This window comes from Scylla paramamosain, chromosome 29, assembly GCF_035594125.1.
Source record: "Scylla paramamosain isolate STU-SP2022 chromosome 29, ASM3559412v1, whole genome shotgun sequence".
Lineage (NCBI taxonomy): Eukaryota > Metazoa > Arthropoda > Malacostraca > Decapoda > Portunidae > Scylla > Scylla paramamosain.
In genome coordinates, this window is record NC_087179.1 from 4765837 (window position 1) to 4784444 (window position 18608).

Here is an 18608-nt window from a genome sequence, read left to right on the forward strand (position 1 = left end):
GCTAGTTTCCTTAGAAGTGTCAGGGAGAATTAAAAAAAATAATATGTATATATATATATATATATATATATATATATATATATATATATATATATATATATATATATATATATATATATATATATATATATATATATATATATATATATATATATATATATATATATATATATATATATATATATATATATATATATATATATATATATATATATATATATATATAAGAATAAAAAAGGCCCATTTAATGCTAGTTTCCTTAGAAGTGTCAGGGAGAATTAAAAAAAAAAAAACAGGATTTGTCTTGAAATCTCCGTGTTCAAAAGAGTTCAAGTCATAGGAGGGAGAAAATACTGAAGCAGGCAAGGAATTTCAAGGTTTACCAAAGAAAGGGATGAATGATCGAAAATACTGGTTATCTCTTGCATTAGAGGTAGACAAAATAAAGATGAGAGAAAAAGCGAAGTCTTGTGCAGCGAGACCGCGGGAGGATGGGAGGCATACAGTTAACAAGATCAGAAGAGTAGTTAATGTAAAAATAGCGTAGAGGATAGCAAAAGATGCAACATTGCGGTGATTAGAAAGAGCCTGAAGGCAGTCAGTTAGAGGAGAGAAGTTGATATGACGAAAAGCTTTTTATTCTACTCTGCCTAACATAGCGGTATGAGTGGAATCTCCCCCTCCATACACATGAAGCATACTCCATTATTGGACGGATAAGACCCCTGTACAGAGTTAGCAGGGGGAGGGTTTAATAAAAATTTAAAAAATAAATAAAAAAAAAAAAAACTGGCGGATAGAACTCAGAACGACTAACATCATTGAAACTGTCTTAGTTAGAGATGAGATGTGAAGTTTTCAGTTTAGATTATAAGTAAAAGACAGATCCCCGAATGTTCAGTGTAAAGATGGGAATAGTTAAGTGTCATTGAAGAAGAGGGAATAGCAATTTGGAAGACTATCGAATTAATAGATAGAGGAATTGAGTTTTTGAGGCATTAAAAAATATATATATATATATATATATATATATATATATATATATATATATATATATATATATATATATATATATATATATATATATATATATATATATATTGTTATGCAGAGTGCCTTTTATAACGAACAAGAATGAAGCAGCAGAAAAGAGAGAGAGAGAGCAGCGTAGGGAAGAACTTAAGTCAGCTCTGTGCCGGCGAGCCGAGTTCCTTTAGATTTGAGGCAAGCCTATCAAAAGTATTGTTCCATTTATTTTGCCCGTTTCTTGTTGACCCCTTAAGTTGAAATCAGTACCCTAGAGAGAGAAAAGGTTGCCCTCCACGATAAAAGAATAAATTTTATCGAGACCACTAAATAATTGTGTAGCAATTTATTACCATAGATGTTTCTGAGTGAGAGAGCGCATGAGTGTGGGGCAGGGTGCTGGCTTATGCCCTTCATCCGCTTGGCCACCCCAATCTTTCTTGCACCGTCCCCCTGCCCTCAAAGCATTGGAGGCTGGGAGCGTTGATGCTTGCTTGCTTCCGTTTTCTCAGTTGTCGCCCGAACCATAGACTATACAGATGTATGTGTGAGCCACCCAAGGGAATTGCTTCGTTCGGAGCATACATCACTTTAGAATTCAGATTAATTTAGCTAACAGTTTATTATATCTGGCTTTGCCGTTCTTGTGTCTTCGTTTTGTTCGTGCTCTGTGTTTTAGAGCGGGCCGGGGTCCCCTCTTGTCCTCGTAGTTAGTGAGGCTTGTGGATTGATTGTTTATTGTTCTTTTTAGTTCTAAATGGGATTGGTCCTGTATGTGCGTGAGTTATTTGTTTGTCCAACTCCGAGTGGAGTTTTTCTGTGTGTGTTTCACGTTCTGCTATCCTCCTTTTTACCAGACCCGTCAGTTTTAAGGGGATAGGGTCTGTCTTCTGAAAGATCAAAGATGAGTTGAACGTGGATCAAAGAATTATAATATTCTGTCGAGTAAGTGGGTTGAAACGTTTTTATGGGAGGTTTGCTCACAGCATATTAAAGTCCCATCTTGTGGGACTTTGATTAATTGTACTAACATATATGCCTCTTTCCCTAGAACGTGTATGTACAAGTTATATTTACCTCTGTTAATAAGGACAGGGGTGACGACCTCAAGGCATCTGCTGTGTACGACTCTCGAATGTGTTGTTTTGCCCCTCACTAAGCTACAGTGTAAGTAGCCTAGGGAAGCTGACCCGAGATTAAGAAACAAATGTGAGAGAGACTTGAGTTTGAGTTGTAACAATATATATATATATATATATATATATATATATATATATATATATATATATATATATATATATATATATATATATATATATATATATATTTATTTATTTATTTATTTTAATTTTTTTTTTCAGGGCGCTCCTTCACCCTCTGACTACTTCATATTACCTTTTAAGATCCTTCGCAGTGATGTTTTCCATGTCGTTGCCAGCCTAAATCCTTGAAAGGTTTATGGATTTGATGGGGTTTTTCCTGTTGTTCTCAGAAACTGTGCCTCCGTGCTGGCTAATCAAACTCTTTCAACTCTGTCTATCAACATCTGCCTTTACTTTTTCCTGGAAGTTTGTCTACATTCAGCCTGTTCCTAAAAGGGTGACCATTGTAATCCCTCTAACTACCGTCCTATTCTTTTAATTTCCTGCCTATCTAAAGTTTTGAATATATCCTCAACAGAAAGATTCTTAAACATCTATCACTTCACAATCTTCTATGTGATCGCCAGTATGGATTCCATCAAGGCCACTCTACTGGTGATCTGGCTTGATCTTTCTCTTTTAGAGGTTTTGGTGAAACATTTGCTGTTGCTTTAGACATATGAAATGCTTTTTGATAGAGCTTTTTCCTGTCACCAACTCCTTAGTATTTATCAATGATCTTCTAAACCATACTTCTTGTCCTATCCATTCCTACGCTGATGATACTAGTCTGCACATTTCCACGTCTTTTCAAAGACGTTCAACCCTTCAGAAAGTAAACAATTCACGCAGGGAGCCTATAGAACACGTGACTACAGGTCTCTAAAATTCCTGAGTGAGGCAGAACAAACTAAGTATTGTTCATTGTCTCAAAAAACTCAGTTCCCCCATCTGTCAATTCGACACTCAACTGTCTCCCTCTTTAGCGACACTCAACTTCCCCCCCTCTTCTACAGTGAATATCCTCGGTCTGTCTTTACTTATATAACCTAAACTGGAAAGTCCACATTTCATCTCTAGCTAAAACAGCTTCTATGAAATTAGGTGTTCTGAGTCGTCTCCGTCAGTTTTTCTCACCCCTTAGCTGCTAACTCTGTACGGGCGCCACTCGTATCGCTCTTCTAGACAGGGTGAAATCAAAAGCTTTCCGTCTCATCAACTCCTCTCCTCTAACTGACTGTCTTCAGCCTCTTTTTCATGGCCGAAATGTTGCATCTCTTGCTATCTTCTACCGCTATTTTCATGCTAACTGCTCTTCTGATCTTATTAACTGCATGCCTCTCCTCCTCCTGCAGCCTTGCTGCACAAGTCTTTCTTCTTTCTCTCATCCCTTTTCTGTCCACTTCTCTAATGCAAGAGTTAACCAGTATTGTCAGCCATTCATCCCTTTCTATGGTAAGCTCTGGAACTCCCTGCCTGCTTCTGTATTTCCTTTTTCCTATGAAATAAACTCTTTCAAGAGGGAGGTTTCAAGACATCCTCCATTATTTGATTTTTGTATCTGTAATTATCTGTATGACCTGGCAACAAGTGGGCCTTTCTGCATAAGAAAAAAAAAAAAAAAAAAAAAAAAAAAAAAAAAAATATATATATATATATATATATATATATATATATATATATATATATATATATATATATATATATATATATATATATATATATATATATATATATATGCATGGAAATGCGGTAATGGGCCTTTCTTGAACCATCAGTGAACGGAAAGGAAGTGAAAATACCTGGGTATTTGACACAAACGAGACGATAATGGAAAAGGAAATGATACTAAACAAAAAGTATCATCATTATGGCAAAGTCGACAGTAATGTTTATGAAATGTGAACGAAGGTAGTGAAGTCCACAAAGGAGATTGTGAAAAACGTTTTGCATGCAACCATGAAGAAAAGAGCGAAATCTGGAAGAAAAATGTTTGAACTATGAGGAACTGACCTCACGACTATAAGAGTAAATTAAGACAAAGAAATGTAATGAAAAACTGTATTTACATATTAACATAATAAAGAAAAAAAATAATGAGACATGAATCATTATACATATGTATATTAGTACTGAGGATGGGACATTTTTTCAAACTCCTGCTTGTGTGAAGCAATTAGAGAGAGAGAGAGAGAGAGAGAGAGAGAGAGAGAGAGAGAGAGAGAGAGAGAGAGAGAGAGAGAGAGAGAGAGAGAGAGAGAGATGGAGTAAAAATAAAGCCCAGCATAGGAGAAATAAATCATGGAAAAGTAGTGCCTTCAGTGTTTTCATGTCATTATGTTTTAGGGACACTTTTAAACTCGTCCCTTTTTTTTCCTGCGGCCCCTTATTCAGTTGTCTCGTCTGCAATATATCGTCTCCTGTCTCTCCCCTCACCGCGTCTTCTTGCTCTGTTCTCTGTACGTACACTTTTGTCAGGTTTCTTTGAACTGGCCTGCATTCCTGTTTCTAGCAGTTATCTTTCTCCCAAGGTTTGACTTTCTTGGCATCTCTCACACCTCCATATCAAATATTAAGTTCTTTTATGCAGGTTCCTAATTATACACATAATATAAGCTGCTATAACAACTTTAGTGCATAATTGTTGGAGTGATGCTTGAAACTCATTCAGTTCATATACTGATGTCGTATCTGGTCCGTTTTTTTGACCTGCTGCCACTTCCTGCCGTGCGCTTACCCGCTCAGGTGTTGAGGGCGGAGAGGCTGTGAGGCAGGTACTTTGAATCCAGTGAACTGTCATCCATATCATGGGATGAGGGTGAGGGTGTATTTTCCGAGTCCTTGAAATAATTACGGTCCATTTCAAACGTACACACTGATAGTTTTTCTTTTTTCCTCGTTCATCATTTTTGCAACGTAATAGTACACAGATGTCATAACATGATAATCCGTTACTTTCAGTATAGGCGGTTATTGTTAGTAGGCTTTCCTTACTCAGGAGTTCATGTGTAACTTCAACTTGAACGTTGTGGTCAAGATGTCATATACATAGTTGTTAAAGATGTTTAGGCTCGTCCATGGAAGGTATTAAGTATCTTCTACAAATACATACATATTCTTTCATTCACTACAGTTGTAATGCAGCGAAAGAAGAGTCGTGAATGTTGCAGTAAGGATCGTGTCTCTACCTCTGCTGCTTCTAGTCAATGTATGTAAAACTCTAATATAGAGATACTATAAAATAATGGCATTAAACGTCTCATGGGTAAAAGAGACAAAATCCTTATGTCTGGGCCTTATCTTTTACACCTTGCCTATTATCCTGCCCCCTTCCTGACCTCCGTTTTCTTAATTTGAAGTAACCCAGTACTCTTCTCGCCCCCTCCTGCTTTTTTATTTATTTTTTATTTATTTATTTATTTACTTATTTATTTATTTATTTATTTTTTGTCAAGGCCTATAGCGCTAATATGGAATTTTGGTGCAAGTTCTTTTTTTGAAGGCTTAGTAGATCGGCCTTTTATATTTCTAGAGACTTAGTTGGCCTGGCTTCGTTTGTGATGGTGCGGGCAGATTTTTAGAATGACGCTTTTGCAGAAGATTGTCTCTCCACCAGGGAGACAAACCTTTGCAAAATTTTCAGCAAATCTGTCAGTTTCCTGCAGGGCTCGAACTAAGATAATCATACCGGATCGCTGACCAATATGCCAACACTTTCCCTGTCGTACCGTTTTCCGGTAAACCAGTTTCCTTTAATATGATCCATACCAGTCCTACTTTCTTCTTTCCCGCATGTTTTCGCATTTTTATATACAAAGGTTCTGTCCACAACTTACACCACACAAGCCGTGCCTCGCCATCACCGCCACATCAATAATCTGCTTTCCTTCCCGTCAACTGTCCATCCGAGAAAGTCTCATAGACAAACTCCTGCGCACTTCACCAAGGTGTCTCTGCCATAACTGTCTCGGCACTCTCCTGGGTCGCTCAATTCCATCAATAAGCCTTAATATTTCAGATGCCTTACAACAAGTTCGTCTGAGATTCATACATAAAAGAACTCCCCCCGTCACTTTGTCTTGTGGATGGCCCACCTGTGGACACCGCGGAGGTAACATAACTCATCATTAAATGCCTCCAGAGTCTGAGTGCTGCACTAATTTTTCTCTTTCGTTTGTTTTAGCTTTTTATTATCATGTGCATTTCCTCTTGATATTCTCTCCCTTGGAATACACAGACTATGGCAGCTTTTCTTTAATACAATTTTAGACTTCCTTACAGATGTCTGACGCAGTGTTTCAGTCATCAATTGTTAGTGTGTCTTGTTACCTGTGGTTTTGAGTGTTTTCTGATCATCGACACAATGTACTTCACCTTAGTTGAAAACTATATCCACGCCCGATATTAATAACAGTGGCAACAAGAACAACAACTACAACGAACACATTAATATCTCTTAATTACCTGGACAGTAATGGCTCAGAGCTCGCTATCTCGAGTCGCGTCTTCTCAGAAATAGCCCAAAAGATCGTAAATTATAATTAAGAACTACCATTTAGATGCATCCATTTACACAGAGAACACGGAAAGATAACACCGGTGGCAGAGCTCGTCTTTCTTTACAGAGGATAAGATTTTCACCTTTGCAACACGAGTATGTTAATATCACCCCGGGCAAGAGAATAATATATGACACTTTTTATTGGTCTCCCTCGTAGTGGCAGTGTCTGTTATAGCAAAGAAGGTAACTTGACCATTACTGTTAGTGGGAGAAGAAAGACTCAGAACGATCGTGGAATACCTGTCCGTAACTTATCTCGAATTCCAGGTAGCTAAACTTGTTATACTTCTGTTTCCTCTCCAAGGCTAGGCTAACTGCGTTCTCGTTCTGTTTTTGATGTGTGCATTTTTTTTTTCCTAGTTCCAAAATGAACCAAATACGTGTGTAGTTCTCTCTCTCTCTCTCTCTCTCTCTCTCTCTCTCTCTCTCTCTCTACAGCCACCTTCATTACTTTTACGTTTCCATCATTCCAGTACTTATCACCTGCTTGATGTCTGTTTCCTTTTCCACTGTCTTCCTCTTCCTCCTCCTCCTCCTCCTCCTCCTCCTCCTCTTTATCTTCATTCTTCACCTTTACTATACTACCTACATTTCTATCATAAACAGTTTTGTATGAGCCACCAGGCCTGCTTTCGTTTGCTCCTCTGCTTCCTCGTCTTTCAATGCTTAATGGCATATACTAAATTCGTTCTCCCACTACCATGTCATCCATCACACCCACCCATTACCGCTGTCTCTCATGTCCTTCCATTTTCTCAGTAATGACGAGAAATCAGAGATAATTTCCAGACTGTGGCAGACGATTTCTCCTCATCCAGTTCTCACACTAATTTCCTCACTGAGACTCGGTTGCCTGAAGGTAGTTAGTTAAATGTTTTGTTTCTTTTACTTTACCCTGCTTTTCAAACCAAAGCGTCTATGACTCACAGAAAAAAAATATAAATAAATAGGTAAAGAGAAAAAAAAAAAAAACTATGTGACTTACTCCCGTGCCTATGCTCTCGAGTCTTTAGAACATTTCCCTATGTACCAAAAACGCCATCACCACTCTATTACCAAGTTTATTTGTTTTGTGAATCTATGATCTAACTCAACCAACAATATAAACTTCAATCGACTGTTGGATTTACTGAGTGGATATTCTTCCTCTAGCGTGTCTTATCTCGTCATTACCTCCTCATCACCTCTCAGCCTGGCCTGAAGAGGTACCTTCTGTTCTCATGTCCTCTGGAACTACGGAAGTACCTTTTCTTTCGTGTCGGAAACCCGTCTCTTCGTTATTGACAATACCTTAGTCTTCCATCTCGAAGCTCCTGAAGCTCCTCCTCTTTGAAGTCATGCCGTCTTTCAATTTACTAATCTTATTTAAATAAATAAATAGATAAATAAATAAATAAATAAATAATATGAGTCTTACCTTTCAAATTTTATCTTAGTTCTCTATAGTTTTGTCACATATATAGAATCAGCTTTAAAAATTTCTCTTCTTTATGATTCACTTCTCCATTTCATCCAGATGTGATTATTGCCATCTTTATCTCCAAAGCTAAATAACACTCAATTCTACACCGGCAGACTGTAGGTTTGCTGAACCTTTCCCTCAGCTCTCTGATTATATTATTATTTTTCTGTATAATAGTGTTCCGGAGACGTGTGGTCCTGATGAAACCTTTCCTTTTGTTTTCTGTAACTTATTTCGTGCATGTGCTTTGCCTCCTCAAATATTCCCGACTCCGTCTATCAACATACACGTTCCCTTCTTGCTGGAAATTCTTGCTGCATTCATCATGTTATAAAGAAGGGTGACGATTCCAATGTTTGAAACTATCGACTAATAGCTTTGATGGGCTGACATTGCAATAGGAAGGTTCTTAAGTATTTTACTGCTCAGGACCATTCCGTACTTGTAATTTTGAGGGCGGAGAGAGGAGAGCGTAACCAGCACATGATAAGCCAATACACCGTATTGATGCCTTCAAGAACAAACCCACTAGAGTCCTCTCTTAACTGAATCTTCTTTTTTATTGGTTTCGGTAAAACGTGTGCAGTTGCCTTTGACATTCGACTATCAAACGGTTTTGATAGAATCTGGAATACGAGTAAATCTCATTTCTAAACCTTCCCAATACAGTCACTATCTATTTTTTCTTCTTTATCTCGAGCATTCTTTCTTACCGTTCTGTGGCTGCAGTGGTAAAAAAACCCACAGTTCGTTCCCTTAACTTAATGACAGTGGTGTTCTGTACGGCGCTGACCCATCACCTACTCTGCTTGTGCTATTTATTAATGATCTCAGGGAAACGTCTTGTATTGCCCTCTTCACTCTTGCGCGTAACTATAGCTTGCATTGCTCAAGATCATTTGCTTGATCACTGACTCAGCAGATACTAAACCATCCACTCAGAGAAGCCACAGAGCACCCAACTTTTGATTTTCTTTTCATGGTTTTTAATTGAACTGCGTAAATGTTGTGATGTTCAGCGTCTGAAGGAGTTCAGTTTCCTCCCTTATATATTCGACATAATCTTTCACACAACTATTCCTTGTCTTTCATGCCACTCAGGTGTCGCCTCTTACATTAATATGCTAGGGCTGTTATTCTCAGTAATCCTCACGTCTCCAGACAAGTCATCCCCTTACTGGTACTGTTGACTTGTGGATGATCCCCTGCACTGGGATCACTTCCCACCGCACTGGAGGGAGGGGCGAAGGGGGAAGTGACGTCTGTAGCTCGGATGGTGTTGGTGGTGGTAGTGGTAGTACTGTATGGTAGTGATGGTTGGGGTAGCGGTGATAATGTCGGCCTTATATCATAATAATGTAACCAACCCATTCAGATAAGACTTCATGACGGAATGGTGGAAGGTTATTAAATTTCGATGGTGAAGATACTGGTGGAAATTTTAACAGATATCATACTACTAAACTTCAAATTACAGATTCGTTGTAATGGTTTCTACGAGTCGTTTCTCATCATTAGCGCTATCTCCTAAACACCAAACCACCTACCACACCTCATCCTTTTATTTTTCTTCTCCTTCCACTCCAGCAAGGTGCATGTTTGGCAAATTAATTAATTGACATCAGTGAGGCGATAACTTGGTAGGGATGAAGAACGAGCGGCGGCGGAGGAGGCATCCAGTAATCCACATTGAGGCCTGAACTGTGAATCGTTCTCTCCTGCACGCTGTGTATTAGAGAATATGCGCCAGTAAAATGGCTTGATAAACGATGAGTAAGTGTCACTACACACCCAGCACAGGTTAATTACGAATAGCATCTAGCATTTCCTTGCCAGACAGCTACCAAATTAATTTCGCTATAATTCTTCTTTTTTTCTTTATCGAAGAATGGTCTATTACACATATTAATCGATGTCACATATATTTCTACGTCCAGTGGTATGTGTCCGGTCTCACTGTCATCACTTTTGATGGCTTAAATCTTCTAATTACTGATCGTATGTATTCCATCACTCGTAGCAAAATTTTTTTTTTTTCTTTTTATGTAGGAAGGACACTGGCCAAGGGCAACAAAAATCCAATAAAAAAAATATGCCCACTGAAATGCCAGTCCCATAAAAGGGTCAAAGCAGTGGTCAAAAATTGATAAGTGTCTTGAAACCTCCCTCTTGAAGGAATTCAAGTCATAGGAAGGTGGAAATACAGAAGCAGGCAGGGAGTTCCAGAGTTTACCAGAGAAAGGGATGAGTGATTGATAATACTGGTTAACTCTTGCGTTAGAGAGGTGGACAGAATAGGGGTGAGAGAAAGAAGAAAGTCTTGTGCAGCGAGTCCGCGGGAGGAGGGGAGGCATGCAGTTAGCAAGATCAGAAGAGCAGTTAGCATGAAAATAACGGTAGAAGACAGCTAGAGATGCAACATTGCGGCGGTGAGAGAGAGGCTGAAGACAGTCAGTTAGAGGAGAGGAGTTGATGAGACGAAAAGCTTTTGATTCCACCCTGTCTAGAAGAGCAGTATGAGTGGAACCCTCCTAGACATGTGAAGCATACATACATACGTAAGAAGCTGACATACATACATACATACATACATACATACATACATTACATATATACGTAAGAAGCTGACTGTGGTCTCATTTTAAGATTAAGGATTTGATTTGTCATGGTACACTTGTTCATAACATATGCAAAAAAAAAAAAAATAAATACAGACATGCGATTGGAGACACGCAACATAACTGTTCATTTCAACTGGCTATAACTCAAAACTTTGTTGAAACGAAGCCTGCTTCGTCAGCATTGCATACAGAAGTAACCTCTGCATCAAATGGTACGTCTCCGCTTCCACTGAAACTGGGTTAAAACTGGAAAAAAACTTAACGCATTTTTTTTATTGTTTTATCGTGTGATTTGAAAATGCTCAGTATTATAAACTTTGTTGCCCGATAATACTTGTAAATTCCAGCTAGATCAATTTATTAATTAATTAATTGATGAGTTTGCTAAGAGGCGTTTGCGCATACCCTGTGGAAATCCATATTAGACGTGCTCAGTAATATGCATATGGGGGATACATGACACATACCAGGTTTTAACAGATTTGTCTCTGTAGTTATTGAGAAACCATATGTCACACACGTCAACTCCTGCCAGCATGAAACTGGAGAGTAATCCTCTCATATGGTGTGGGTCTCTTTGCGATTGGTCTCGTAGTTCCGGAAATGAAAATTTGTGAATAGTATGTCAGTTTTACGAGATCCAAGCACTACTAAATTTGTTTTGCACATAATAAGCACATTTCATATTTGTTCTTTTTATTTTTTTAATGCACTATCATTTCATCAGATCTATCGTTACCCCTAAGTTATAATTCATAAGCTCCAAAAATACGGTACTTTCAACCCAGTACTGTTCCCACGACGATAAGTTTATTCTACGACTTTTGAATTTCAGAGAAATGCGAAGGAACAAGGACTGGAAGAAGTACAATATCAAATGTGTGAATAGCACCTATACCTGAATTACGTATTGTTGCATGTGTTCCATTCAGTATTGAGAAAGGTGCTAAAGCGTCAGAATTTTTAAGAATGACGTAGAAGGAAAGGATAGCAATTGAAAGACAAAAATCTCTCAAATGTAAGTGTTCAGTTATCTTTCCTACGGTAGTATTATCTCCTCCTCTCTCACACACACACACACACACACACACACACACACACACACACACACACACACACACACACACACACACACACACACACACATATACACCAATACTAATGCACATTTATCTCCTCTTTTACCTGCTCGCAGTCAATACATTTTGCTTGATAAACATACACACAATATTCCGTGTCCCTCCATACCTAACACTATATTCGTCTGATCGAAGAGGAGGTACAGTACAATACTGTAATATATATATATATATATATATATATATATATATATATATATATATATATATATATATATATATATATATATATATATATATATATATTATTTGAAGGAAAATACAGAGAACGTACAGTGTTGGAATCAGAAGGTCGACCTATATACCTCTCACCAAACTTCATCATATTAGAAATTCTTTGATTACTTAACTACGAAAGTGGAGCACATTCTGACTCCCCTCTCTTTTGCGAACATCTCTGTTCTTGGAAACTTCAATGTTCATCACCAGTTTTAGCTTTCCCCTCCCTTCACTGACCATCCTGGTGAATTAGCCTTCAACTTTGCTATTCTCCACGACCTGGACCAATTTGTGCAATACCCTACTCGTATTCCTGACCGTCTTGGAGATACGCCTAACATTCTTGACCTTTTCCTAGTCTCTAATCCTTCTGCTTATGCTGTTGCCCTTTCTTCTTCGTCGGACTCTCCTTTTACAATCTCATATCTGTATCTTGTTCTATCGCTCCAATCCCTCCTCAGGATCCCCCTAATCGGAGGTGCCTCTGGAGGTATTTTGCTGATTTTCCTTGGAATGACTACTGCTTCCGTGTCAGAGACCCGTCTCTGTGTGCTGAGCACATAATGGAGTTGATAGTATCTGACATGGAGGCGTATATTTTTCACTCTTCTTCTCGACCTATATCTTCCAAACCTTGGTTTAACACAGCCTGTTCTTGTGCTATACATGATAGAGAGGTGGCCAATAAAAAGGTACTTGAGCCTTCCATCACCAGAATCTCATGCACTTGATATTTCTGCCTGGAACCATGCCAAGTATATTCTACAACTAACCAAAGACTCCTTCATTATTAGAAAGTGTTAAGATCTTTCAAGATCTAACTCCCCTCGTGACTTCTGGCATCTAGCCAAAAAAACATTTCCAGTAACTTTGCTACTTCTTTTTCCCTCCCTTCTTTCAACCAGATGCTATCACATTTATCTCTAAAGCTGAACTCTTCCCTCAAACCGCTAAAAACTCTACTTGGACGAGTCAGGGCTCGTTCCTCCCTCTCCTCCACCGTCTGACTACTTCATGCTACCTATTAAAAATTCTTCGCATTGATTTTTTCCATGCCCTCGCTGGCCTGAACCCTCGGAAGGCTTATGGTTACCTGATGGGGTGCCCCCTATTATTCTCCGATACTGCGCCTCCGTGCTTGCACCTTGCCTAGTAAAACTCTTTCATCTGTCAATATTTACCTTTTCTTCTTGCTAAAGTTTGCCTACATTCAGCCTGTTCTTACATTCCTATTGGTTTAGTTTCCTGCCTATCTAAAGTTTTTGATTCTATCCTCAACAGAAAGATTCTTAAATATTTACCAATTCACAACCTTCTATCTGATCGCCAGTATGGGTTCTGTCAAGCCCGCTCTACTGGTGATCTTCAAGCTTTCCTTACTAAGTCTCTTTTAGAGATTTTGGTGTAACTTTTGCTGTTGCTTTAGAAATAACAAAAGCTTTTGATAGTCTGTCACAAAGATTTGATTTCCAAATTACCCTCCTAGGTCTTCTATCCTTCTCTTTGTAACTTCATCTCAAGTTTCCCTTTGACCCTTCTATTGCTGCTGTGGTAGATGGTCACTCCTAAATCTATTAACAGTGGTGTTCTTCAGGATCCTGTCCTGTCACCCACTCTCTTCCTATTATTTGTCAATGATTTAAACAAAACTTCTTGTCTTATTCACTCCTACGCTGATGATACCACTCTGCACTTTTCCATGTCTTTACGTGCACGTCCAACCCTTCAGGAAGTAAGCAGTTCACGCAGGGAAATCACAGAATGCCTTACTTCTGATCTCTCTAAAATTTCTGATTGGGGTACAGGAAACTTGGTATTGTTTAGTCCCTCAAAAACTCAATTCCTCCATCTATCAACTCAACACAAACTTCCAGACAATTGTCCCCTCTTTCTCACTGACACTTAACTGCCACCCTCTTCTATATTCGGTCTGTTCTTTTCTTATAATCTAAACTGGACATTTCACATCTCATTTCTAGCTAAAACAGCTTCTATGAAGTTAGGTGTTCTGAGACGCCTCTGGCAGTTTTTCTCAAACCCTCCCCCCTGCTAACTCTGACCAGGGTCCTTATCCGTCCATTTATGGAGTATGCTTCACATGTATGGAGGGGGGTTCCACTCATACCGCTATTTTAGACAGGGTAGAATCAAAAGCTTCTCGTCTTATCAACTCCTCTCCTCTAAATGAATGTCTTCTGCCTCTTTCTAATCGCCACAGTGTTACATCTTTTGCTATCTTCTGCTGCTATTGTCATGCTAACTACTCTTCTGATCTTGCTAACTGCGTGCCTCCCCTCCTCCCGCGGCCTCGCTGGACAAGATTTTCTTCTTTCTCTCACCCCTGTTCTGTCCATCTCTCTAATGCAAGAGTTAATCAGTATTCTCAGTCATTCATATCTTCTCTGGTAAACTCTTGAACTCCCTGCCTGCTTCTGTATTTCCACTTCCTTTGACTTGAATTCCTTTAAGAGGGAGGTTTCAAGAGACTTATCCTTTAATTTCTGACTGCCGCTTTGGACCGTTTTTGGGGACCGGCATCTCAGTGGGCTTTTTTTTTTTTTATTGGATTTTTTTGCCCTTGGCCGGTGTCCCTCCCACATAAAAAAAAAAAAAAAACTTCAAAACCCATATACATCCTAGTTTCTCCCTGTCCTGCACTTTTAATTGACTTAGATTTATCTTAGTTTTATATCTATTTTTTTCATCTTATGATCTTACCTTTTGAAAGAGACGTTAATTTGAAGCCTTATCATGATTCACATGCGATTGTTGACCATCACGTCTCGTAAATCGATAGTTACTGTAAAACAGCTACACACAATTAGAAAGGCAGATATACCAGTAGTATTTTTTTCGTGTTTGTTTTTGGAAATGAAGACACACACACACACACACACACACACACACACACACACACACACACACACACACACACACACACACACACAAACAAGTCGTTACGCACATGTTTTATACTAATGAAAATATATTTTGAAAACACTAATAGTAACTTTTATTAATTCCTACCTTTCTTGTTTTCCTTTTCTCTAGTTTAATGGGCTGCCCTTTGCCTCTGCAGCTCACACAGTGAAGCCACATAACGCCTGATTTCTGATCTCTCTAATACTTATGACTGGGACAGGGCAATCTTAGTATTGTTTAATGCCTCAAAAACTCAAATCCTCCATCTATCAACTCGACACAGCCTTCCAGACAACAATCCCCTCTTCTTCAGTGACACTCAACTGCTCCTCTCTTCTACACTAAACGTTCTCTGTCTGTCCTTTACGTATAATCTAAACTGGAAACTTCACATCTCATCTCTAGCTAAAACAGCTTCCATGAAGTTAGATGTTCTGAGTCGTCTCCGCCAGTTTTCTCCCCCTCCCCAGCCGCTAACTCTGCACAGGGGCCTTATCCGTCCATGTATAGGGTACATATGCTTCACATATATGGGGGGATTCCACTCATACCACTCTTTTAGACAAGGTAGAATAAAAAAATAAAAAAAAAAACTCCTTGTCCATGTACTTTTTGTCCATGAAGATAGGAGGGGCGCCGGCCATGGGAGGTGCCAGTCCCCGAACAGAGTCGAAACTGGTAGTCAAAAACTACAAGATAAATGTCTTGGAAACTCACTCTTGAAAGAGTTCAAGTCACAGGAAGGAGGAAATACAAAAGCAGGCAGGAAGTACCAGAGTTTACCAGAGAAAGGGATGAATGACAGAGGATACAGGTTAACTCTTGCATTAAGGAGGTGGACAGAATAAGGGTGAAAGAAAGAAGAAAGCTTGTGCAGAGTTGCCGCGGTAGGAAGGGAGCCATGCAGTTAGCAAGATCAAAAGAGCAGTTGGCATGAACAAAACGGTAGGAAATAGGAAGAGATGCAACACTGCGGCGATGAGAAAGAGGCTGAAGACACTCAGTTAGAGAAGAGGAATTTATAAGACAAAAAATTTTTATTCTACCCTGTCTAAAAGAGTGGTACAACTGCGTGACAAACACAACTTGTGCTGACCCCGCATCTGCCTCATTCTCCACGTCATAGTTTGTGTCGTGACGTGACCTCCAGTGACCTGACCATTAGCGGCATAGCTCGGCATATCTTCATATGGCTTTAGTCAGCTTATTTAATTTATTTTCTTTTTTTCCATGTCCTACTGAATGTCAGAATTAGTTACATTAGTAAGGCAAATGTCTGGAAAAGCTTTGAGTATTCCTTACACAACTTTTAACGGTATTTGACACAAAATAGATTTACAGGACTGCCATTACTATCACAGGAAGCGAGGTGTGGCACTCTGTTCCCTGTCCGTTTCTGCTTGGCTTTTCTTCTTTAATATTTCTCTGTGCCAGTCTTCATTATTCCATATTACTGATACTGACAATCTCTCTCTCTCTCTCTCTCTCTCTCTCTCTCTCTCTCTCTCTCTCTCTCTCTCTCTCTCTCTCTCTCTCTCTCTCTCTCTCTCTCTCTCTCTCTCTCTGTGCCGTTAGGTTGTTGTTACACTTTGTTGTCTAATCTGTTTATTATGATTATTTACAGAAACAAAAATAGGAGCACTAAACCGGCGGTTAATGGAAAATCCATCCATGTCATAAGTAGAAATATCTTTTCTCGTAAATACACCACTGCATACTACACATTCCGTAACATAACAGAAATATAGGAGTACAAACACAAATGGAAATAGGATACTCCCTCTTTTTCCTCCTCCATCTCTTCCCCTTTCTTATCTGCATCCTCTTACACCCACAGATCGACAGTCTCTTCTACATTCAAACCTTCCTCCTCCAATATCTTTCCAGATTTTCCTCCCTCAGCTAACGTTACCCAGGCCATTCCCTTCCACCAATCTTCTCCCAAAACGCGTCATCTCTCTCTCTCTCTCTCTCTCTCTCTCTCTCTCTCTCTCTCTCTCTCTCTCTCTCTCTCTCTCTCTCTCTCCATTTGCAGGTTGTTTTTCTTCTTTGGTTTATACGTCAGTTCTTTCCGCTTCCTCTAATTTGCTAAACCTACATCCCCATTCTTTCTTTAATCATTGCTTCACACGTGCCTAATTCTTCTTACACATCGTCTTGCAGGCTGCAGCGGAGGCGGCGCCGCGGCTCTCAAGTTAGAGTCAATAACCGTCCCGGCCCACCAGGTGACGGGCAAGCCGGTGGAGCTGGACTGCAACTACGACCTTGAGGGGGACACGCTATACTCCGTCACGTGGTATAGAGACCAGGACGAGTTCTATCGCTATACCCCCGGGGACACCAACCCGGTGGATATCTTCGAGCTGCCCGGAGTGTCTGTGGATGTGAGTATCCGTGTGTGTGTGTGTGTGTGTGTGTGTGTGTGTGTGTGTGTGTGTGTGTGTGTGTGAACAGAATTGAACTGAATTGAATTTATTCCTGCTCAGATATAGAGAACAAAATGTGAAGCACAGCTCCTCTTTCTGTAAACATTGTTTCTTTTAACTTAAATATATACATACGATAGCTTTTTTTGTCAAAATTGTGTGTGTGTGTGTGTGTGTGTGTGTGTGTGTGTGTGTGTGTGTGTGTGTGTGTGTGTGTGTATTTTGAGTGAACTCACAGGCCTCAAAGCGACCTTGGGAACTGACTACCGTTATGGTCTTGGTGTCCAAAGCGTTTTTTTTTTTTTTTTATGTAGGAGGGACACTGGCCAAGGGCAACAAAAATCCAATAAAAAAAAAATGCCCACTGAAATGCCAGTCCCATAAAAGGATCTAAAGCAGTAGTCAAAAAATTGAAGGATAAGTGTCTTGAAACCTCCCTCTTGAAGGAATTCAAATCATAGGAAGGTGGAAATACAGAAGCAGGCAGGGAGTTCCAGAGCTTACCAGAGAAAGGGATGAATGATTGAGAATACTGGTTAACTCTTGTGTTAAAGAGGTGGACAGAATACGGGTGAGAGAAAGAAAAGTCCGCGGGAGGAGGGGAGGCATGCAGTTAGCAAGATCAGAAGAGCAATTAGCATGGAAATAGCGGTAGAAGACAGCTAGATATGCAACATTGCGGCGATAAGAGAGAGGCTGAAGACAGTCAGTTAGAAGAGAGGAGTTGATGAGACGAAAAACTTTTGATTCCACCCTGTCTAGAAGAGCAGTATGAGTCGACCCCCCCAGACATGTGAAGCATACTCCATACATGGACGAATAAGGCCCTTGTACAGAGTTAACAGCTGGGGGGTGAGAAAAACTGGCGGAGACGTCTCAGAACACCTAACTTCATAGAAGCTGTTTTAGCTAGAGATGAGATGTGAAGTTTCCAGTTCAGATTATAAGTAAAGGACAGACTGAGGATGTTCAGTGTGGAAGAGGAGGACCGTTGAGTGTCAGTGAAGAAAAGGGGATAGTTGTCTGGAAGGTTGTGTCGAGTTGATAGATGGAGGAATTGCGTTTTTGAAGCATTGAACAATACCAAGTT

The 18608-nt window shown here is 39.5% G+C and overlaps 1 protein-coding gene across 1 annotated transcript in view; it reads left to right on the plus strand.

Annotated features, from left to right (window-relative positions):
- Window positions 1-17215: 17215 nt before the first annotated feature.
- The window catches only part of LOC135115611 (cell adhesion molecule 1-like), a gene marked incomplete at its 5' end in the record, with an annotated part of 40992 nt that continues 39599 nt past the window's right edge, over window positions 17216-18608 (plus strand). Inside the window, one exon of the mRNA XM_064032541.1 lies at window positions 17216-17476. Coding sequence (XP_063888611.1) covers window positions 17216-17476 — 261 coding nt within the window. The remainder of the gene's footprint in view (window positions 17477-18608) is intronic.